The sequence below is a fragment of the Eublepharis macularius genome, chromosome 4 (genome assembly GCF_028583425.1).
Source record: "Eublepharis macularius isolate TG4126 chromosome 4, MPM_Emac_v1.0, whole genome shotgun sequence".
NCBI lineage: Eukaryota > Metazoa > Chordata > Lepidosauria > Squamata > Eublepharidae > Eublepharis > Eublepharis macularius.
In genome coordinates, this window is record NC_072793.1 from 166,961,551 (window position 1) to 166,986,438 (window position 24,888).

Sequence of the window (24,888 nt, forward strand, 5' to 3'; positions counted from 1 at the left end):
CATAACAAAATCAAACACAGATCCATCATAACTATAGTCTAACAACCCTGAGCAGGAACAGATCGGAGTTCAGGGGGGAAAGCGTACCTCAATAGCACAGCTTTGCATATAGAGACCTTGAAATTCTCAGGAAGGCCATTCTTACCATGCGTGGACCATGTTTAAAAAGCTGCAATTAAACAGCCATTCAAAGGTGACAAACTCAAATACCAACTTTGTCCCCACTTATACTCAGCTAATATTATTAAAGAACCTCATATAGGACATCCATCTGCTCATCCTCCAGTATGTGTTCATGTCAACAATGTTCCTCTGTGTTGGACAAACATAACAATCCTGATGCAAAGTCATAAATGGATGTTAATCTGACATTTAAAAGCGCAACATTAAGAAACCTGAGGAGGAGCATTTCAACCTCCCAGGACATACCATGGCTAATTTAAAGGTTGCTGTTCTCTTTCAAAAGGACTTCACAGAGGTAGGATCCAACTATGAGATTGTAGAATTTCAGGTCATTCCCCAACTCAGGAAAATGTTTCAGCATCTTCTACATTAACACTACTGAAGGGATCAAGGTGAAATTGCAGAGCAGAGCCCTTAAAGATAATGATGTGACTTTCCCCCTACACCCCTTTTCAGAGTTCTGCCTTGGTTTCCCCTCCTGGGCATATTCGCATATGTTCATTTATAGGTCGAACTTTACCTGAGGCTTTTCCCACAACCGGATCATTCATATCCTTTTCTTTCTCTATATATCCTCTAACTGATTCACAGCACAGAGCTACAATGAGAAACATGCCCCACAGTCCACATATATATGCATTCTCTCTCATTTTTGATCTTTTATGTTCTGCAACTGCACATTTAAAACTAAAAGCATTTTCTGCAGTCCAAGCACCAATATGGTTTCTCTACCATGTTTGTTTTTTGTGCTTTTTAAGGCTGCTATCCCAATGAACAATTTTCATCAACTCTGTACATTGCAGGATTGTCTTTCCTGTATGGATTCTTTTGTATAGGACATACTGGCAGAGTATGAGTGAACATTCTCCAAGTACGGGCGCTACTGTAGTTTCTCTCTCACATGGGTTTCCTGGTGCCTCGTAAGGTGGGATGACTTACTGTAGGTTTTGCCACAAAGGGAACAGGCATATGGTCTATCTCCAGCATGGTTTCTTATGTGTATCTTAAGACTGTCTTCCCAACGAAAATTTTTCCCGCATTCTGAGCATCTGTATGGTTTCTCTCCAGTATGGATTCTTTCATGTACAAAAAGGTTGGAGCTCTGAGTGAACCTTTTCCCACATTCCGAACACCGATAAGGTTTCTCTCCTGTATGGGTTCTCTCGTGTAGAAGAAGGTTGTATCTTTGACAGAAACTGGTCCCACACTGAGAACACGTATGTGGTTTCTCTCCAGTGTGAATCTTCTTGTGGGTTCTAAGATGAGATCGCTGACTAAAGCTTTTCCCACATTCAGTGCATTTATATGGTTTCTCGCCTGTATGACTTCTTTTGTGGATAGTAAGGGTAGACTTACAATTGAAACTTTTGTCACACTCTGAACATGGATAGAGTTTCTCTCCTGTATGGATCAACTGGTGTCTCACAAGATGACTTCTTTTAACAAAGTCTCTCCCACATTCTATGCAAGTATATGGCTTCTCTCCGGTATGGATTCTTACATGGTCTGAGAGGATGGTACTCGTACCAAAAGTTTTCCCACACTTTAAACATTTATATGGCTTTTCATCTACATGGGATATTTCATGTCTCACAAGAAGTGCTTTATATCCAAAGCATTTCCCACAGACTAAACACTGATGCGGCTTCTCACCTGTATGGATGGTCTGATGGTCAGAAAGTGCCGAATTTGAAACAAAGCCTTTCCCACACTCGGAGCATACAAAGTTTTTCTTTTTTTTGCGGGTTGACGTAATCTTCAGAAAGGCGGAGCTCTGTCTAATTTTTTTCCTACATTGAGAACCCCCCATTTCTTTCCCATAGGAAGATACTTCAATTAAACTTTGATTTCTCAAAAGAAATTGCCTGGTGACTGGAGGAAAAGTGGCACAGCTTTCTAGCTTCTGATGAATTCTACGCGTTTCACAGATTTCTGGTCCATGGAAAAGAAGTCCTTTTGCCACACTTACTGAATTTCCATTGGGTTCACTCTGCTTACGATTCTGCTCGTTGCTTAGTTTCCTGTCATCTGCCAAAACAACAGGAGAATCGCATCTTGAATCAATCATATTCCATGCAGAGACAAAAATCCACTTCTTTTTATTATGCAACTTTTGTATCATTTTAGGCATATCATTTTAATTGCTAACAAGGGCTCCACTTTAACATGAAGACAATTACACCAATGATCCCGCATCCTTTCCCCCACAGTAAACAATCAGATACTTCCAGGAAGCCCTCAAATGGAACATGAAGAGAACAGGGCAATGCTATTTGCTTCAGGCATCTGGTTTCCAGATACACTATTCCTGAACACAGAGGTTCCACTGAGATATGCTGGCACTAACAGACCATTTTGAATTTGACTTGATATTTTTCTGTAAAACATCTAAGCTAGTGACCATTCCCACACCTTTGGGCATTGAGTTATGCAGGCTAATGGGGCTACATGGGAATATCCTAACCTGACTATGTTGATTAGTTAGAAGATTTCTATCCCAGCTCTGCAAAAACTTTGCCCATAGCAGTTGACAACAAAAATAATAAATGACACATACAACTAGCTTAAAATACTTCAAACCATCCATAAAATTCCAACAATGAAATTGCTCAGCAGAGTTAAAATTCACTAAAGTCAGCGACGTAAAAAGTTACAGTGGTCAGGCTGTAGTGAGAATGGGGTTTTCTACCAAAATTAGGAAGAAAATTGTTTATAACACTTGGCTGAAGAACAGCATTTTCATTGGGCACCTAAAGACCAGTAAGTAGATTCCAAATTTCAACGGAAAGGACATTCCTTTACCCAGGGCATTTTTCTGGGAAAAGAGGTGGTGGAACTCAGTGGGTTGCCCTTGGAGAAAATGGTCACATGGCTGGTGGCCCCGTCCCCTGATCTCCAGACAAAGGGGAGTTGAGATTGTCCTCCGTGCTGCAGTGCAGAGGGCAATCTCAACTCCCCTCTGTCTGGAGATCAGGGGGTGGGGCCACCAGTCATATGACCATTTTCAAGAGGTTCCGGAACTCTGTTCCACTGCATTCCAGCTGAAAAAAAGCCCTGCCTCTACCAAGGAACCATCTCTAGAGAAAGCCCCATCTCTATTTGCTACTCGCCTCATTTCTCTTTGAAAGGGCAAGGATAGCAAAGCTAGAACGATGATACTGATTGGAAGACAGAACAGATAATATAATGAAATCACAAACCTACTAATTACATTCACAATCCTTTCTTAAGAACCCATCTCTGTGAATTTGTGGAGGTTTTTATTGCACCAGAGTTAACAGTGGGAGAGAGGAAAAGAAAACCCTATAACCACAAAATGCTCTCAGCCATCCAGTATCTGAGATGCACAAAATCTTACCCATAAAACTGTCCTCTGCATCAGCCTCTTGCTTGACCTGCATAAGAAAATCCATCTTCAGACTCTCTGAAGGATTAAGGTTAGATGTGGAGACATCAGCAGAATCTCCTCCCGCAGTCCTGGCACCTGAAGGACATGAAGGCATATCTACAGAGAGGATGCATTGCAAGGCTGGAAAAAGTGATCAGTCCTATAGATACAAACATTCCAAATTCCATGCCCTGGTAACAAGTTGCTGCCCCTACTGTAAGCAAAAGGGCAGCAAATGGAGGTAGCTTTCCATCCCTTCCCATCCTTGTAGCCCTGTTAGTTCGAAGCAGCAGAATAAAAGAAGAGTGTAATGGCATCAGGAAGGCTAACACTGTTTATTCCAGAATAACCTTTTGTGAGTCAGAGGACTCACAGATGCACCGAAGAATAAATCCATCAGGCCCAACACAATGCAACAGTGGGGTGGAGAGGTTACAAAGATAACCCATTCAAAACAAGAACAGCAACTTAATATTCTTCTATAAAAAAACTTCAAAGAGTGAATCCAATGAGAAATAAGGCACCAGCTGAGCCTCCAGCTGGATCAAATTTTATCAGAATTTTAAGGTGTCACTGGACTCCTGTTTAATTCTGGTTAAAGACTTTAAGGAAAGAAAGCACCGCGGGGAAGGGCCCTGGATAACATGCAGGACTCCCCCCCCCCCCAATCTTCCCACTTCGCCTGCACTTTGATTTCCCACATTGTCCAAGTTGAGAAGTACAGCACAATGCATACTGCACAACAGTAACTCCAAAATAAATTCATGTTGCAGCTAATGTATGTGTTTTGTGCCCTCAAATCACTTCTGACTTATTGTGACCCTGCGAATTCACAACCTCCAAAACGTCCTATCGTTTGCTCAGATCTTGCAAACTGGAGGCTATGCCTTCCTTTATTGAGTCAAGACATTTCATTTTGGGTCTTCCTCTTTTCCTACTGCAATAGTTCTGCAAAATAAAGAAGGATACGGAGAAGAAACATCAGAAAAGGTACATTTGCCAACCTCCAGGTGGGGTCTGGAGAGCTCCCAGAATTATAACTGACCTCCAGACTACAGGAATCAGTTCCTTTGGAGAAAAATGGCTGCTTTGGAAGGAGGACTCTAGAGCATTATGGGTCTCCTTTTCAGCCCCCCCCCTTCAATTTCATTGCTGCCCCCATCTCCTGACTTTCACTCACCTGCTCCTCGCAGCTTTCAAACTGCGTCCTCTGGCCAATTGACAGCACTTGCCCAATTGATGCGAGGAGTGTGTGTGTAGCAAAGGCAGGGGAGGCAGGGGCTGGCTGAGAAAGCGGAATTTCGGGGCCTCTCTAGAAACTAGAGCTTGGTGTTTTTAACCCCTTCCAGCCTCTCCTGGGAAAGTAATATTGATCCAAGGCTCAGTCAGGAGTTGGGTGGCCCTGAATTCTCATTCTGGAACAAGATGTTCAACTGTGTTATTGCATCTCTGTATTAGAGCAGCTGCATCTGTTGGATTTCTGCCTGGTGGCTTCCTCTCACCTCCAAGCTTTTCCTCTCCATGTTAAAAGAACTGAGAAGTGTTCATTTAGCAAGGAAGCACATGAGCAATGTACTTGTTTAGTGGCACACTTTATTTTAAGCCTCTCTGGGACTTATCGTCCCATAGCTAAGCCTTAGTCTGGATGGCCAGTTGACCAGGAAAAGGCTTGCTTGCTCTTCTGCCTCAATCAGTAGCTTGGTGTGCAGAAATTTTCCCATCACAAAACCCACTCTTCTTCTGAGGAACAGAGGAACACAGCAACTCTCCTGGAAATTGTCCCCTGCTCCTCTCAGCATGTCAAATTGTCTTTAAAGGTACAAGAGCAAAAAGCCAGTTCCAAAGTTGGCAACCGGAGGCCCGGCTGAACTTAGGCTACACCACCAGGACAGGTAACAGCTAAGAAAGTTGACTGTCCTCGGGTACTTTATAGATTAGTGTTAAATTCTGCCCTCTTTCCCAAAGAATGGAAAGTTAAGGACTGGAGCTCCCTGGATTTACTTTACTTTAAATTAGAACACATCGGAGACCGGTGGCATTTCTGTAGCAAAGACTGTGTTTACACATATGCAACCAAAACCACAATAAAGACGCACTCCCACAAGGAATCTGTTTCCTCACATCGAGTCCTGAAGAAGGAGAAGCTTCACGTTTGGACAACTCTGAGCTCTCTTTCCCTGCAGGAGATATGGAGGATTCATAATCCAACCCCAAAACATCATTTATCCTGAAAAAGCACTCTTGAAGGAGGGTTTGGGGATCAACTTGAGGGATAGTTTGAACAGGGGAAGTCCCAATACAGATTGGATCCAGAACCCCCATTTTCCATATAACTTAGTCTTCTGTCTCTTCCAAAGGATACCATTTCTTCACATGCCATCACAAAGTGCCTCCTTCTTTCAACGAGAACACCTTCAAGCTAGATGTGTATTCTTGAACAGCTATTTTAATTCACTGTTATGACTGTGTGCGCACCGGGAGGCATTCACAGGAGTAACATATAGCATCTTAACAAGGCTAGCAGATAAACTGGTAATTCCAACTGGGTAGCCAAGTTAGTTTGTAGTAGCAAAGTAGGACAGGAGTCCAATAGCTCCAAAGAGATTAACAAAAGGTTAAGAAAAGCTGCACTCCTTTTCCAAGCCCCGCCCCCAAGTTACATCTCTAAACACCATTTCTCATTGACAAAAGATGTTTATGAGGTGAAGCTTGTGGGTCTTGAGGCATTATTCTCACACAAAAAGTTAAAGGTCTTCTTGGGTTTCAGTTTTGGAGAATCCCTTCTTGTCAATCGAGTAGTGAAGGAGACTAAAACATCAGCACATGCTCTGTGGAAAAGAGAAGGGGCATACTATTAGAAAACTGCAGGAGCTCAAGGCTCTTGCTCAGAGCCAAGCTACAAGTGATGTAGCTTGGCATCCTGGTCTTGCAGCTGTAATAAAGAGCCAAGCTGTAAAACCAGAACGCCTACATTTCCCATCAAAACTTGAGGGAAGCTGACAAGTGTCCAACCTGTGTAAGGCGTCACTTGTAGCTTGGCTCTCAGAAGTTATTAAGCAAACACCAACTGATTACTTCAGCAGAAGGCACATTTCTCAACACAACAGAGCCACTGTGTGGTAGTAATTCATAATTACACAAGTAACACCAATGTCCTTTTAAATTAAATGTTATTATGTGGCGTCAGCAACAGTTTGAATTGCACTATATTCACAATGGTCTAATGCATACAATTAATGCCACCAACAGATGAATCCCATTTCTGGAATCCAGTTCCTTCATCAGGTTAAATGTAAAGAAATCTTCAGCAGAACATATTCGCTTTCTGACAGAATATACCCCCTCCTTGGTTTCCACAGAGCATGGACTAATGGCAGAGGACCCCAACTTTGTTGGCTGAGGTGGCATATCCAAGCAAAAAATGGATGCCATGGTGTCATGGGCCTGTCCCGCAATGGTTCCAAGCCAGGCCTCATTCTGTCATGGAGACAACTGTTTCTGAATGGGTGCTCCCTGCATAGACAAGGTGGGCTTTTCTGAAGCACCTCTAGCTCAAGTGAAGTGAAAGAAATCCAAGACTGTTTATTTCAGGGAAGAAGGACATGGCACCACAAAATGGTGCCCACTGGTACCGTGCTGGGGATCATAGTGGCCCCCTCTGTAGCCACCAGACAAGCAAAACAGGCTTGTTTACATTTTGAAATCAGGACCTTTCGTTCCCTATGAGAGAACTATACTCTTAAAACAACTAGCCTTGTCTTCTACCTCAACTGAACACAAAACAGAGCCTCGCTATTGCAACTCCATCTATTTTCAACAATTTTAAGATTCAAAGGAAGCGATTCTAAGCAGGTCTACTCAGAATCCTCCTCAGATCTATTCCACAGGGCTTACTCCCAAGAAAGTGTTGTTCTTGGGATTGCCCTGAAAAACTGTACGCTGCCCTGTTTTGGAGCGATGAATTCCTTGCAAACCACCCCCCCCCTTGTTCATGGCAAGTAGTTTCCTGAGTTTTTTTAACTGAGTACTTAATCTAACTGATAAAGAGGCTTGTCACTACTCACTGCATAGACGTGACAGGAAACAATTGTTCAAAGCCCTAACAGGACACAGTCGTTATCTTCAGGTATGTAAAGAAATTGAGGGGAGGGGGTTAGAAGTTTCTACTATGAACTACACTCTGGTCCACAAACACTTCAGATGGATAGCTGATTGTTGGTAGCAGCAGAATAAAACGGGAGTTCAGTGGCACCTTCAAGATTAACAATTTTTATTCCAGCATAATCATCCAGTTCAACAGATACAGTCACAAGTCCATTCGAACCTTCAATGTCTGGGCAACGGAGATCATTTTGGTCACCTCCAGCCTCCTTTCTTTCCTGCCGAGGCATAAGATTGCTTCATTCAGCAAGTGGAGGACAAAGAACATGGTTGAAAAGGGAATGGGGTAAATAGAACCCCTGGGCTGCGGCCTCTCCCACTACATATGCACTACAAACGAGGTCAAGAAACAAAGACAGAGTTGGAGCCCTGTTCTGATTCAGCACATTCTCCAAGCAATTTCTTAGAATTCCCTTTTAGTTCCCTTTCTGTATGGATTCCCATATGTGCATTACAAGTTGAATTCTGCGTGAAGCATTTGCCACAGACAGAGCATTGATAAGGTTTCTCTCCTGTGTGCATCCTTTGATGGACTAAAAGAGCAGATTTAACATCAAAGGTTTCCCCACAGTCCAGGCACGTGTAGGGTTTCTCAGCGACATGGGTTCTCTTGTGCATAAGCAGTTGAGACTCCTCATCATAGCTTCGCCCACAATCCAAGCATATATGTACCTGCTTTTTTTGGTGTAACTTTATGTGTGTTTTTAGTACACGGTTACATCTAAAGCATTTCCCACACTCTGAGCATTTGTATGGTTTCTCTCCTGTGTGTATTCTTCTGTGTGTTTTAAAACTGCCTTCCCAACGAAAGCTCTTCCCACAATCTGTGCATGTGAATGGTTTCTCGCCTGTATGAATTCTTTTGTGTATAACAAGGTCACTGTTTTGAGTAAACCTTTTCCCACAATCCAGACACTCATGTGGCTTCTCGGCCATGTGGGTCTCCCTGTGCCTAGTAAGATGGGACAATGTACCGTAGGTTTTGTCACATAGTGAACAAGCATATGGTCTATCTCCAGCATGGTTTCTCATATGGATTTTAAGGCTACTTTCCCAGCGAAAATTTTTCCCACACTCTGAGCATCTGTATGGTTTCTCATCCGTATGGATTCTTTCATGCACATAAAGCTGGGAGCTCTGGCTAAAGCTTTTCCCACATTCCGGGCAACGGTAAGGTTTCTCTCCTGTATGTGTTCTCTCATGCAAAACAAGATCATTTTTTTGGCGGAAGTCCTTCCCACATTGCGCGCACATATGTGGCCTCTCTCCAGTGTGGATTTTCTTGTGAGTTCTAAGATGTGATCTCTGACTAAAGCTTTTCCCACATTCAGTGCATTTGTAGGGTTTCTCTCCTGTATGAGTTCTCTTGTGGACCGTAAGGGTGGACTTACAGTAGAAACTTTTGTCACACTCTGAGCATGGATAGAGTTTCTCTCCTGTATGGGTCAGCTGGTGTCTCGCAAGATGGCTTCTCTTAATAAAGTCTCTCCCACATTCTACGCAAGTATATGGCTTCTCTCCTGTATGGATTCTTACATGGTCTGAAAGGATGGTGCTGGTACCAAAGGTTTTCCCACACTTTAAACATTTATATGGCTTTTCATCTACATGGGATATTTCATGTCTCACAAGAAGTGCTTTATATCCAAAGCATTTCCCACAAACTAAACACTGATGTGGCTTCTCCCCTGTATGGGTGGTCTGATGGTCAGAAAGTGCCGAATTTGAAACAAAGGCTTTCCCACACTCGGAGCATACAACGTTTTTTCTTTTTTTGCGGGCTGGCTTAATCTTCAGAAAGGCGGAGCTCTGTCTGACTTTTTCCCCACATTGAGTTTCCTCCATTTCTTTCTCACAGGAAGATGCTTCAGTTATACTTCGGTTTCTCATAAGAGATTGCCTGGTGACGGGACAGAAATTGGCACGACTTTCTAGCTTCTGCTGACTTCTACATATTTCATGAATTTCAAGCGTGTGGAACGTAATTCCTTTTGCTCCACTTGCTAATTCCCCATCGAGTTCGATCTGCTCTGATCCTTCTCGAAGACAATTCTTCTTCTCCTCACTCACTTTCCCATCTCCTGCCATAATAAAAGAACAATTGTGTATTAAATCGAGACATACTACGTGCTAAGGGAAAAAATAACTTCCATTTTATTATGAAGAATTCTTAATATGTTAGACATATTGTTTTAATTGCTAGCAGGGGCTCTGCTTTGGCAAAAGAAGAATCAGACCCAAGGACCAGCATCATTTTGCCAACAGTGCCCTGCCAGATATTTCCAGGAAGCCCTCAAATGAAACACAAGACAACAGCCCAACGCAAGTCACCTCAAGCACCCGATATTCAGATTCAATGCCAACATATCTGTGTTCTGAGGCAGTGTAAGACTGTAAGCAGTCTAAATTAATGACGATCATCACATCGATGTATTGTCGAAGGCTTTCACGGCCGGAGAACGATGGTTGTTGTGGGTTTTCCGGGCTGTATTGCCATGGTCTTGGCATTGTAGTTCCTGACGTTTCGCCAGCAGCTGTGGCTGGCATCTTCAGAGGTGTAGCACCAAAAGACAGAGATCTCTCAGTGTCACAGTGTGGAAAAGACCTGCCAATATCTTTTCCACACTGTGACACTGAGAGATCTCTGTCTTTTGGTGCTACACCTCTGAAGATGCCAGCCACAGCTGCTGGCGAAACGTCAGAAACTACAATGCCAAGACCACGGCAATACAGCCCGGAAAACCCACAACAACGATCATCGCATCGCTTCAGGCAGTGAATTCTGCAAGGTAATGGGTCTTGTAACTTGTTACTTATTTCAAACATTTCTACCCGAGCCCTGCAAAACCTTGCTCAAAATAATCCATAAAATTCAAACAATGAAATCATTCAGCAGCATTAAAATTCACCACATTCGCAGCATAAAAAGTTACAGAGGGCTGGCTGTAGTGAAAGTGAGGCTAACAGTGAAATCCTAAGCAGAGTTACTTTAGTCTAAGGACATGGATTTCAATCAGCTTAGACTGGAGTAATTGCTTGGGATTTCACTGTAAAATACAAAAAGTTAAATAGAAAATCATCTAAGATCCTGTTTAAACAGCAACGTTTCTGACTGGCATGTAATGTACAGTAAAGTATATACCAGATAAACATCAATTGGGAGGACATTTCCCTACCAAGGAACCGTATCTTCAGCAAGACCCATCTCTGGTCCCCTGCTCCTCACCTCTTTGAAAGGGCAACATTAGCAAAGCTAGAATGAGGATCTTAGTTGGGAGACAGAACAGATTTATATAATGAAATTACGACACTCTCATCACTACAAATTGATGGGTTTTTTACTGCACCCATGGGAGAGAGGAAAAGTTAACTGAATAACCACGAAGTGCACTCAGCTACCCAATATCTGAGCCACACAAAATCTTACCCAACAAGCTGGCCTCTATATCAGCCTCCTGCTTGACCTCCACAGGGAACTCCATCTTCAGACTCTCTGGAGGATTCAGGTCAGATGTGGGGAAATCAGGAGACTTCTCCTCCTGCAGTGCTGGCACCTGAAGGGCATGAATGCATATTTACAGTGAGGATGTACTGCGAGGATGGGAAAGTGATCAAAGCTATAGATACCAACATTCCAAATTCCATGCCCAGGTAACAAGCTGTTGCCCCCACTGTTAGCGAAGGGCAGCAAACGGTGGTGGCTTTACTTCCCATCCTGATTAAAATTCAGTTTGTCTCTTGCTAGAAAATTCAAGAGGAATCCAGGGCTCCCTAAAGACTAACAAAAGCATACATTTTCCAGAGGCAGGCCTCACTTCCTTGGATGGACAGGAGAATAAATCCATCAGGCCGATGTAAATAACAAAACAAAGGTGGTGGTGGTGATGATGTTACAAAATGAGACCATCTTAAAACAAGAATAGCAGCCTACTGTCCTCCTATAAAGGAACTGCAAAGGGAATCCAGTGAGAAATTGCTGGATTAGAATTCATTAACATACTAAAATTTGAGTCCTGTAGCACCTACACCAACAAAATTTTCCCGGGTACAAGCTTCCTGAGTCAAAGCTCACTTCATCAGATAACATGCCGAAAGAGTGAATATCCATTAGAGATTTTATTTACCTCAGCTATACCTCTGTAAATTTCTATTGAATCTGCTTATCTAATTTCTTCTTTCATCCATCTTGAGAAAATCGATCGCTTTTTGGACTGAATTTTGTTTTAAACCAACCAGCCAATGTTCTGTTCTGTCTATCAATCAGTGTAGGGCTACTAAAAGGAGGGATGCCACGGAGTACCAAACCAGGAGGATAAGGACACAAAACTCCTGCGGTAAGAATTTAAGGTATTTAAAGTACACTGAGCAAATTGGCAATTTCAACGTATGATATAAACTCTACTTACAATTCAATCTAGTACACGGTAAACAATGCAATAAATCTTACATAAAGTGCAAATGCAAGATGCATGAACAATTCTTACAAGGTGCAACCATACAATGAATAGTTCCTTCCACACTATTCCAATACTTCTGTAAATTTCTATTGAATCTGAGTGGTTCTCAGCAGCTTTTGGACCCTGTCTACATCTAACGTTGGTGGCCCTCCTCTACAGTGTTGCCTCATTAATTTTCAATGAGAAGGATTAAAAACCATCCTGCAGAAATTTTGAGGACTGTGCCACACTCCAGTAGGGTAGCGGAAGGACACTCCCTACTCTCTTCTCTTAAGTGTACCTTACATATTATATATTTTGGAATTGCAATAGTGTGGAAGGAACTTTTTATTGTATGGTTGCACCTTGTAAGAATTGTTCATGCATCTTGCATTTGCACTTTATGTAAGATTTATTGCATTGTTTACCTTGTACGAGATTGAATTGTAAGTAGAGTTTATATCATATGTTGCAATTGCTAATTTGCACAGTGCACTTTAAATACCTTAAATTCTTACCGCACAAGTTTTGTGTCCTTATCCTCCTGTCTATCAATCAGACTGATTTATACCTTAATGCATCTGATGAAATGAGCTCTGACGCAAGAGGGACAGTTTTGTATATTGGTTAGAGTCAGACTAGGCTCTGAGAGACCCAGGTTTTAATCCTCACTCTGCCATGGAATCTCGCTGGGTTACCTTGGGACAGTTACACACTCTCAGACTAACCTACTTTGTGCCAACTGGCTGACGAAGTGGGACTTGGCAGACTTGCTTCAGGTAATGGAGAACAGTATTATAAATGCTATCTCTGAAAATCTGGCTGATAAAATTAATAACTGCTTAGACTCTATAGTCAAACAACTAAAAGACATCAAGAATTCTATATGAGCAGTACCGCACACAGCCGAGAAAGCTCTAGAATTAGGGCTTATGTTGCAAAAGGAGATAAGACAGATTCATACAGTGGAAGATGCATTATCTCCCAGAGTTACTGAATTAGATGCAAAACTTAAAGCAAAAAAATTAAAATTTCAGGGTCTTCCAGAGAAAGAGGAACTCCAATTTTTCTATATTCATCTCTTCATGGCTGGTGGAACTTTTCCATTTGGAAGATGGCGTCACCCCTAACATTGAACAAGCTTATAGAATGGGCCCCTCTACAAACAGATCTCAGTCCCCAAGAGACATACTGGTGACTTTTCAGGACTATAGAGCTAAAGAAAAACCTTACAAGAAGCTTGCAAGCAGGGCTCTATATAAGGTGGTACCCAAGGTGGTACCCAAAGTTTGAGTTGTTGGTTATTTTTTTATGGGGAAGTTGGTTTTGTAATGCTATGGTTAATGTTAAGAGAATTTTTAGGCCCCGTTTCATAAAATCTTATTCTGAGTATACGTTCTAGCTACCAGCCTTGCTCTAAGTGTCACATTCCTTCTTCTGAGCTACATACATCTCCTCTGGTGGAGACAGGTGACTGGAGCAATGTGTAAACATTTTTAGTTATTCTAATCAGATAAAAAAATATTTTAACCTTTAATGAATTCCTTCCCACGGAAAATATCAGATACATGGCTCCAGCTTCTCAAATGTTTGTATAATTCATTTATCATTCAAACTTGTCAGATGTCATGTTCTCTGGGAAAATACATCATTTTGACAGGGTTTCATCCTAACCTCTGATCTTTTATTCTGTAAACAAATAGCAATTATTCTGTAAACAATCGGTGTTAAGGGTATTTAAAGCCCTCCAACGCTACTGGTCTTTACACATGTCTCCTCCTAATGGAGGCAGTGTCTGAGATTATTCCATGTAACAAATAAACTCATTTTTCTTCTGTATTCACTGTGTTTGGTGTCTTGAAACATATATGGGTTTAGTGGTAGTAGGGGACATAGACTGGAAACAGAGTACTATTACAAAAATCTCCCCTAATAGTTAATTCTGCTATAAAAAAAACTTTTATAAATAAAAAGTTTTAAGAAAAGAAAGTGATATTTGCCGCTTCGTTGATTTGCTTCACCAGTAACCCCATAGCTCTTGATCAAGTCAACTGAACCCCATCAAAATTGAGAAGCACTTCAAGACCTCGTGCCCACCCAGCATTATCTCCTTCTTGTCAGAGCTCAGTTTCCATTTGTTCACTCTCAGCCATATAACCACAGCAGTCAGGTAGGGGTTCAAGATCTCTACTTCATCACCAGGAGATTTGGATGAAGAGATTCAGAGCTGGGTGTCATCGGCATACTGATGGCATCCAATACCAAAACTACAAATGATTTCTCCTAAGGGATTTAATGTAGAGACGGAATAGCAAGGGGGATAAAACTGCACTTGAGATAACCCCACAAGGCATAAACTACACTGAAGATAAGTGGTCTCCATCAGTAACCCTTTGAGTCCATTCCATGAGACAATTTAAACCAGTCTGAGGTACATCCCCTAATAACTATTTCTGCCTCCAAACGCCTCAACAGGGTGGCATGATCTACTGTATCAAAGGCTGCAGATAGATCCAGTAGGAGCAACAAAGAAGCATGGTCTTTGTTTACATTCAGGTGGAGATCATCAGCTAAGCCACTGGAGCTTTCTCTGTCCCCTAAGCCTGAAGCCAGACGGAAAGGGTCCAGAGCACATGAGTTATCCAAGAAAGCTAGAGCTGGTCAGCCACTGCTTTCTCAAGCAACTTGCTCAGAAAGAGCAAAATAGAGACAGGGCAATAAATGGCCACATCACTTTTCTTTGGTAGTGATGGAGAATGCTGTCAAGTCATAGCTGACTTACGGAAACCCCTAGTGGGATTTTCAAGGCAAGAGGCTAACAGAGGTGGTTTGCTATTGCCTCCCTCTGCAACCCTGGTCTTCCTTGGAGGTCTCTCATCCAATGACTAACCAAGACTGATCCTGCTTAGCTTCCGAGATCTGACAAGATCAGGCTTGCCTGGGTTATCCAGGAGTGATTCTGCACACGTTGGATAATGCACTTCCAATCCTCTTTATAAATCATTTGGGACAGGTTTTTTCATGCGCGGAACAAAAAATCCACCTCAAACAATTGATAAAATGCATTGAAAGTGCATTATCCAACGTGTGCGGAATCACTCCAGGTCAGGGTCGCTTTTCTTTAGGAATAGTTCTTTTTTTAAAATTGGGGACAGATGACCACCTCTGTGTATAGCCATGGGAAGGTGTCCTGAGTCATGACTGGTTTTTGATAGGCCTCCTCTATGTGGTGCTTACGTTTATTTATTTATCTAGGTTACATGAATTCAGCAACCCGGATAGACAAGGATCCAGCAGTAGTCTTCACATACCTCAAGATCCTGTCAACCATCCACCATGAGTCAAACTGATCCATAAACAGACCAACCTTTAAGGTGCCACTGGACTTCTGGTGAATCCTGGTTAGAGACACTAGGAAAGGAAAACCACACCGGGAAGGCCTGAGGGTTAATGGGAGGGACTCCCCCCTCAAAGGCTCCCCTACACACAATTTGCCTCCACTATGAGCCCCCCTGCTACACATTTAAAGTCCTGGTTGAAAGTACAAAGCGACGCACACTGCACAAGAGTAACTCCAAAACAAGAAACTGATGTTGTGACTAATACATTGGCAAAGCAAAGAAAGAGACAGGAGGCACAAGGAACATCAGAAAACACACTGGGAACAGAGGAGGCAGGAAGGGCCACAGCAGCAGAGGGCTACTCCGCTATGGCTGCTGCTTCAACCGTAATGCAGGTTGGCCCTTTTAAGGCCCTACTTCAATCACTGCCAACAGCTGCTGGCAGTTTAGCCCAGCCGGGGCAATGAAAGAGGGGGGGAAAGAGTTTGCATGTGCAGCCAAAGATTCCCTCGAGGGAGTCAGTAGACCGCTAGTTCTCACAAGACAAAGAGCAAGAAAGCAACCTTCAAACAGAACCCAAAGCCAAAGGAGAGAGACCAACTCTCTTCGAGGGGACAAAAACCAATCTCTACATACACAAATATTTATAAAGTGCTCTAGTGCCAAAGTGCTGATGAATATCAATCAACAAATATCATAGTTATAACAATACAGAATCTCATATCCCAGTAAGTACACAATCTAAGCAGACCAATAGATGTGTCTGTAAACAGGAAACAGTATATATGATGCGACCGAACAAGGCAAAGTACCATTCAAAACATATCAAAGACACGATGTCACAGTCCATAGGACTTCAGGGGACTTGAGTAAACATGTGCAGCCTGCTACACTAGCCATATAAGGGGCTTAGAAGCAGGCCAGTGAGAAGGCAGCTGGGTCCTCTCTCTCCAGGCTGCATAGGAGAGACCCAGTGGAGAAGAGGAGGAACCAGGTGCTGTAAACCCCCTCCTCTTTCCAGTTCTGTGGTTCTGCAAGCCCAAGCAGAACCATAAAGGTGGGATGGATAAGGGAGCTGCTAAAGGCAGGGGCAGGGATGCCCCTGAACCCCACCCCATATAAATGCCCAGAGTGTGGGAAAACCTTTCACTCCAGTACCATCCTTTCATACCGCTAAAGAATCTATACTAGAGAGAAGTTGGAGACTTGCATAGAGTGAGGGAAATGCTTTGCTACAAATAGCAAACTTGTGATTCATCAGCAGACCTATACAAAAGAAAAAACTGTGCCTCAGAGTGTGAAAAAGGTTTCAGTTACAGAACTAGATCAACTGCCTACAAGACAAGTCATACAGGAAAGAAATTGTACAAATATTCTGAATGTGGAAAAAAGCTTCAGTCAGATATCATGTGTTACAAGAGAATCCACACTGAAGAAAGACCATATATGTGTTTGCACTGTGGGAAGAGCTTCCATCAAAGAAACGATCTCACTCTACACAAGAGAACACATACTGGTCTGAAAGCCTACCACTGCCCAGAACGTGGGGAAAGCTTCAGCCAGAGTTCAAATCTTTATTTGCATGAAGGAATCCATAAAGGAGAGAAACTGTACAGATGCTTGAAGTGTGGAAAGAACTTTTGTTGGGAAGGAAGTCTTAAAATACACATGAGTAACCATGCAGGAGACCATGCACCTGCTCAGACTGTGGCAAAACATGCAGTAAGTCGTCTCATCAGAAAAAACAGAAATTGAAATAAACCTTTTCCCATGGTCTGAGCACACAAACACTTTCTTTTCCATGCTGGTTGAATCCTGAGACCCTCAGAGCTCTGCCTCAGTTGCCCTCCACCATCTGTGCTCCCCATTTTTTGAATCACATTGTTGTTTCAGTTCAATTTTGGTTACCAAGGGAGACCCCTTTCTCATTTGATCAAAATGTGTACAGCTATCTAATACCTGCTGACTTCCATACACTTCTTGTCTTCCAGGTTCCTGGGACCCAGTTCTTTGTGCTCCACCTACTACTGCCTCAGTGGGTTCCATCTGCTCAGATCCTCCACGCTGAAGATTCTTCTCCGCACTCACTTGTCCAATGCCTGCCAAAACAAAAAGAGAACTGTGACTTGAATGAAGTAGCCTCCAACCTTAGGGAAACAGACACTTGTTTCTTTGATTGTGTTATTGTTCTCACAATTTTAAGCCTGTTTTAAATTGTAGGCAGGTGCCATGCTTGACATAAGCAGAGTCCTGCCAAATCTGATCTAATCCTGCATCCTGGTTCCAACATGGGCGACCCATATTCCAGAATCAGGCAGCCATCGACAGAGAATAGAGACAACTCTCCATTACTTGCTGCTTGACTCCAGCATCTGGTATTCAGAAACACTCTGTGAACAGGAAGGTTCCATCATATCCTTTCTAATGTATTTTAATTCATTTATACCCTACCTTTACCCCAATGGGGGCCCAAAGCAGCATACATCATTCTCCATTTTATTCTCACAACAACCCTGCGAGGTAGGTTAGGTTGAGAGTATGTAACTGGCCCAAGGTCACCCAGTGAGCTTCCATGGCAGAGCGGGGATTCATACCCTGGGTCACCCAGATCCTAGTCCAACACTAACCACTACACCACACCGGCTCCCTCTCGTTTGCCATCATTAACACTGCAATAGGAACACCAGCCAATGGTAGAAAGGTTTCTGCATAGTTTAAACCCAAGGGAATCAAGTAGCCTACTTCGTTTCAACTTATAACCTAAACAGGGAACAATAAATAATGTCCCCAATACGTCTCATGATTCAGGAGAAAGGGGAGGGGATTTCAAAGCACAGTGCTGAATCCTAGGTGTCGTTGGGGCTAGGTAAGGCTGCTGCGAGTGTTTCCTTATCATCTGCCACCACCAGTAAGAGGCAGAACACCTTCTACCTGCCTTCCTGCTCCAAAAGCATTCCTCTGTTGAATGCTTTCAGAGGAGGAAAGCGTGTCCTTTTGCTACAGGTATCTCTGGGCTGAAAGCAGATTCTTGGGCAGTCCCCCCAAATTGTTGCAAATCCCTCCTTGTTAAGAAAAAATGGCCATGATGCTTCTATGGCCCTGTGAATTTGTTCAATACTTTTTTGAAAGCTATCCAAGCCAATGGACATCTGGTCGTGAATTCGGCAACGCATTACGCGAAGAATCATGGCCACATCACTGACCTATGGAATAACATAAAGGCAACACTGCGTGACCTCAGGATCAAGTAAGTCAGACAGGTGAACCCTTACCTAGGAAACCACATTCTCCATCACCCTCCCGCTTGACCTCCACGTGGAGCTCCATCTTCAGGGTAGGTTCAATTCCGACAGAGGAAAATCAATTGACTCCTTCTCCAGCAGATCTGGCAGCTGAACAGGATAGATGCACATTCTGAGCATATTTTGCAAGACTTGAAAAAAGTGATTCATACAATAAATACAAGGGTACCAAATCCCATCCTCTGATTCAAACAGTCGTGCAACTAGAAACGTAAAAATGTAACCCTGAGGAAAAACTTTGTGGGGGCAGGGAGCCAGAAATTTGGGGGAAAGCTAAATATATGCAATATTGACTTTCCAATCAAGCCTCAAGTTACTTTGGTACTTCCAAGGAAATAAACAGTGCAATCCTAAACAGAGCTACTCCAGTCTAAGCCCACTGAAATCAATGAGCTTAAACTGGAGTAAGTCTTAGGATAGCATCGACAATGTATTATCTGTAACTTAGTATATATAATTGTACTAATCAATGCATTCCTGGAATTTAAGAGTATAAACACTGTAATTTCCTACTAATAAAACTGCAAGTTATAGAATTCCCTCTCCAGGAAGTTTCACCTGTTCCTTTCTATCACGGTCTTCTGCCAGTGGGTAAAGATGTTGTTATTGTTGTTTTGCCTGACATTCCCTCACTGATTCTCATTGGCCCTTCCTCCCATTCATGTGTTTGTTTATGTATTCTATTATTGTTTTTATATCTATATGCATTTTTTAATCTTGTTTTGAGTTTTTAAATTTTTGATGCTTTGGTGACCCTATGTTTTAAATAGAGATGACCAATACGAGAACGAGAACGAGAAAGCATTGCAAACTGCTGCACAGTCTCAGGGCAACCCTAAGCGGTCTAATCAGAATCTTATTCAGGTCTACTCAGTGGAGCTTGTGACAGATTCTCCCTACACACCGCTAGCTTCTCCCCAGCTTTATCTCCCCTTTTTATATCACAGCTCAGCTCCATGTACCAGGGTTACCAAGTCCCAAGCATCTGGGTTTTTTTAAAAATGATGCGGGACACCCCGGTTCAAATTCCCACTCTGCCATGGAAGGTTGCTGTCTGTGAGAGCAGAACCACAAGTGACAAAAGGCACAGGTTGGACACTTGTCAGCTTCCCTCAAGTTTTGATGGGAAATGTAGGCATCCTGGTCTTGCAGCTTTGCTCTCTGACTGCTGTCCAATGGACGTTCCAACTGTCACTTGTCCAACATTCCGCCAAGCTGCCTACATTTCCCATCAAAACTTGAGGGAAGCTGACAAGTGTCCAATCTGTGCCTTTTGTCACTTGTGGTTCTGCTCTGAGTGACCTTGGGCTGGTCACCTATGCTCAGCATAACCTTCCTCTCAGGGTTGTTGTGAGGATAAAACAGAAAAGAAGAATGTTGTAAGCAGGCATGCCGTTTCTCTAATTCCAGTGTGTATTCTTCCACTGGCTGGGCCCTTCAGCCCACCCTTGCCTCTGGCCTTGTGAGAGAAACAATGTGAGGGGGATGGAAATGACATTGCGCCACACATTAATGACACATCTGGCCAAAAGCCCAGATGTGTCAGCACATCAGATCGGCTTACCCAAAGCCACCCCACGTGGTGAAGATAAACAAAAGTGCAATGAAGTAGAGTAAATAACAAAGTCATTAAGAAAATTGCAGGCACCTGCCTCTCAAAATCTTGAAATAGAGCTGCACACACATACACCATACCTATTTATGCACTCCCCTCTAGCGCGGGAGGTTCCCTTTCTGGGCCTGTCAGAACTTGGGGCTACAGGTTCAAAGATTACCTCCAAGACGACTGTTGAGTAATCACTACAAAAGGATAAAGGAGTTTTGTTCACTGGTGCTTACATGTTGTGATCAACATGTAGGTCTGCTGGCATATTTGGGACCACTTTGGGTCCCCATTGGGAAGAAAACTGGGGTATCAATATCTCAATAAATAAATGCATATTTTATTGTTTCATTTATAGTCCACTTTTCTCATTGAGACTCAAGGTGGATTACACAGAATGAATCCATACAATCAACAGCTGAGACTATAAATAAAATTTTAAAAAAGTAAAAATTGTAACACTGAAAACACAAAATACATTATAGGATATTAATTGTTGCCAAAATTAATTCCTTGACAATATGCTGTGTGTGTCAGTAATCAGGATTATCATCGTTAACTAATGTTGTCGTTTCAGGTGGGTAGCTGTGTTGATCTGCAGTAGAAGAGCAAGATTCAAGTCTAGTAACACCTTAAAGACCAAGAAGATTTTCAGGGCATAAGCTGTCAAGAGTCAAAACTCCCTTTGTTCAATTCCACTGCAGGTTGTCTTACAAAAAAATAAGACACAGGAAAGAACACACTATCACACAACACATTGTTTCTCAGAGAAAACAATAATGTTGAGCTAACTCTGCTAAGTACACTTTACCTAGGTTGTTGCAAGTTCCTCAGAGCATGTACAGAGTTCCTTGCAGTATTAAAATAGTGGAGGAGTCCTTAACCTCTGGCCCACTGGTATTGGGGTCTCCAGATATTAGGCTGTTCTGTATTGGTGAGAAAGAAAAATCCACAGCTTCCAAATATTTACAGGCAATAGAATCTGACCTAAGCCAGCCTCCTCGAGATCGATTAGTGGGTCTGACCCATCCTAAGCAAAGCTCCTTATATCCTGGGAGAGTGGAATGATTTCAGATGCCAAATGACAATAGCAGCTAAAGAACAGTAGCCAGTGAATGACAATAGCAGGCATGATTGGGTTGCATTGATTTCTCCACACCTACTACCCCTCTGCAAATTCCACCTAATCATCATAGTTGGCTGAAAGTGAAGTATCTCTAGAAGCAGGGGCCCCTGTCTCAGAGAAGAGCAAGAGTCCAGTAGCACCTATAAGACTAACAACATTTGTGGTATGAGTATCACCTTTCAGGAGCCACAGCTCACTTTTTAGATACCGCTTGAATGTGAGTCCATCTGTCATTATATCTTAGAGGGTGGAGTGATTAGAGAAGCCGAATGGTAGCGGTGAATGACAATGGCAGGCGTGATTGAATAGGATGGAGTATGCAGAGAGGTAGTGGGTGTTGAGAAATCAGCATTGGTAATGAGACGAGAAGCCTTTGTTTCGATTCAGTCCAGGTGGGTGTATTGTCTCGATCTTTGTTAGCAGTTGCAGTTCAGCAGTCTCTCTAATCTCCCTTTGAAATTCCTCTGCAGGATAACTGCTAGGGAGATTAGAAAAAGAGACGGCTGAATAGCGGCTGATAACAAAGCTCAAGACAACCCATCCATCTGCAGTGAAACGAGACAAAGGCTTCCTGTCTCATTACCAATGCTGATTTCTCAACACCCACTACATACCTCACCCTATTCAATCACGCTTGCCATTGTCATTCACTGGCTATTATCATTCGACTTCTGTAATCACTCCACTTTCCAAGATATAAGGACTCACATTCTAGCGGTATTTGAAGTGAGCCGTGGCTCATGAAAACCCATACTCTACCACAAATTTTGTTAGTCTTATAGGTACTACTGGGCTTTTCTACTGCTACAGACAGACAAACACGGCTACCCATCTTGTTCTATCCTAACCTGTGTTTAAAATGCAAAATATTCCGTTTAATTTATAGTTTCCCCATTTAATTTATAGTAAAATGAGGGGAAGGCACTAACGAAAAAAATCCAGTTTTCGTGAGGGACATTCACATTAATCATAAATGTTGCAAAACCCAGTCACCCACAGAAGTTTCTACGCAGTGGTGTGTATTTGACATTAACAAAAATGAACATTACCTGACACACACCCTGCCTGAGCAAGATTGAATATGCTCCATAAGGTAGGTAAGACTGAGAATAAAACAGAGCATTTGAGAATCATCCAAAAAGGATAGTTTTAGGTGGGCAGCCGTGTTGGTAGAACAGCAGGATTTGTGTCCAGCGGCACCTTAGAGACCAACAAGAATTTCAGGGTATAAGCTTTCGCGAGTGAGGGCTCTGGTGTCTGAAGAAGGACTAATTCGGAATAAGAAGATGCCAGTTTTTTAAAATAAGACGTACAGCCCCGGAAAGGCTGACTATCCTTTAGGACGACTGCATGGAAACGTCAGAAAAAGCACAAAGGAAAAAGAGGCGGCTGGGTAAACTGGCCTGCTGTGGAGAAGGAGCATAGGCGTGGGGCCTGGGTGTGGGAGACCGCACAGAGAGAAGGGCTGCTTGAGGCAGGCCCCCCTTAGGGGCCAAATATCCAGTTCGATGGACCCTCGGGGAAGAGGGACCGGAGCTCTGGGCTTTTTCTCTGCAGAACCGGTCCTGCCTGCCAGCCCCGCTTCTTGCTTTCACTCACCTGCTCCCCGCAGCCTTCGCTTTGCGCCCCGGCAACAAGCTGCACCGCTCGCCTGATTCCCCGCAAGGAGAGCCTGGCAAAGACGGAGGAGGGGAGGCAGGTCTGAAAAAGAAGCTCCGGTTTCTGGGCCTCTCTAGAAATGAGAACTCGGTGCATTTAACCCCTTCCAGCCTCGCCGGGAAAGCCAGCGGAGAGGAGAAGGGCCCACCTCTGAGGGGGTGGGGTTGCCTCGTCCTCCTCTGGGGTGGCCCAGGAAAAGTTTCAGGGAACCTCATAACTAGTTAGTTTTCCTTGTGAACAGAACTGCGAGATGTTCATTGAGCGAGGGAGAAACGGGCAATTTGCACATGCTCAGAGGTACAGACAGAGCCCTAGCACACCGGGACAGCCATCTGACCAGGAAAATACACAAGCCGCGCTTCCCCTTCTGCCTCAATCAGCGGCTTGGTGTGCAGAAATGAGCGGGGGAAGCTTTTCACGCCACAAAAGACACTCTTCTCCTGAGGAATGCTTCCCTGAGAATTCAGGCTTTACTTTGGATTAGAGTCCATCAGAGACTGATGGCATTTCCATAGCATAGACTGTATTTACCCTTTTGGAAGCAGACCACACGTGGAGGGGAAATGGTGCTCACACAAGGGATCTGTTCCCTCACATCAGGTCCCGAGACAGGGGCCCCTGCTTCTAGAGATACTTCACTTTCAGCCAACTGTGACCTCTTACCCTGCAGGGAATATGAGAGGTGTGTATTCATACCTCACAACATAACATATCAAATTAAAAAAAAGTCATGAAGGAGGAGTGTGATGATCAAACTGGGGCAGTTTCAGCTGGGCAAGTCAGGATGGGGACTGGAACTCCCACCTTTCCATGTAACTTGATCTTCTGTTTCTTCAATACTACAGTTTCTTCACATGCCCTCACAAAACTGCCTCCTTCCCTTAACTGGAAGGAAAACACCTTCTCTGGCTAGGTATGTGTTATGAAGAGACCTGGGGGAGCAGCATTCTTTTGTTAAAGTCTATTCCCAAATCAACTGTTACTTAAGGTATGAATCCTTCTGCAAACTACACAAAACTGAATTACTCAGGAGGGCAATAGGGCTATGCTATAAGAAAATGGTTCAGAGAAATGATTTGGTAAAGGGACAGGAGCTGTAAACTATACTACTGGGTACTGTCTGTGGATATATATGCCCCCTCTGGGTAGTTTTCATGTCGTTTAATAGGTCATGCCAAATTATTTATGTTTTGTTTCATAAATGTTTCCTGTATGCCAACTGTGAGGGAACGGAAAGTGGCACAGTATAATAGCCTGATCTTATCAGATCTTAGAAGCTATGCAGGATCAGTGCTTGGATGGGAGACCACCATGAAAGACTCTGCAGAGGAAGGCAATGACAAACTACCTCTGCTTCTCACTTGCCTTGAAAGCCCCAGCAGGGGTTGCCATAATTCCGTTGTGACTTGACGGCACTATACTCGCACATATTCCAACTGCATGCTTCTTTTCAAATTTCTTCTATGCACACTCTATTGTATTGTTTATTGAATGTTGATCACATGGCCTTACACTCTGTAATCTATCTTGGGTCTCAGTGAGAAAGGCGAATAAAAATAAATGATAAAATAATAATCAGATTCTAGTTCAGAATCCTATTGTAGTCAATGGGATTTAGTTAAAGAAAGTCAGTCTTGATGGGAGAGGGGAAAGGAGTAAATTAGTAGTTACTGTAAAGTCCAGTTCTTT

General features: G+C 43.1%; 2 protein-coding genes across 4 annotated transcripts; both read right to left on the bottom strand.

The window, feature by feature from the left end:
• Positions 1-628: 628 nt before the first annotated feature.
• LOC129327774 (zinc finger protein 501-like) lies at positions 629-3,686 on the bottom strand. Its single transcript, XM_054976530.1, has 2 exons — positions 3,542-3,686; positions 629-2,211 (listed from the first exon to the last, which is right to left on the bottom strand). Exons 1-2 carry the CDS (start codon positions 3,684-3,686, stop codon positions 1,064-1,066), a joined length of 1,293 nt encoding a protein of 430 aa, XP_054832505.1. The 3' UTR covers positions 629-1,063.
• Positions 3,687-7,850: 4,164 nt separating this feature from the next.
• Positions 7,851-23,221, bottom strand: LOC129329380 (zinc finger protein 883-like). Of its 3 annotated transcripts, XM_054978928.1 has the most exons (6): positions 23,140-23,201; positions 21,226-21,340; positions 18,782-18,901; positions 17,469-17,608; positions 11,160-11,286; positions 7,851-9,813 (listed from the first exon to the last, which is right to left on the bottom strand). In XM_054978928.1, exons 3-6 carry the CDS (start codon positions 18,834-18,836, stop codon positions 8,075-8,077), a joined length of 2,061 nt encoding a protein of 686 aa, XP_054834903.1. In that variant the 5' UTR covers positions 18,837-18,901; positions 21,226-21,340; positions 23,140-23,201; the 3' UTR covers positions 7,851-8,074. The 3 variants fall into 3 exon arrangements, with proteins under 3 accessions (XP_054834903.1, XP_054834904.1, XP_054834905.1); XM_054978929.1 differs by lacking the exon at positions 21,226-21,340 and having other exon boundaries at positions 23,140-23,221; XM_054978930.1 differs by lacking the exons at positions 17,469-17,608; positions 18,782-18,901; positions 21,226-21,340; positions 23,140-23,201 and adding an exon at positions 13,700-13,781.
• Positions 23,222-24,888: the final 1,667 nt, after the last annotated feature.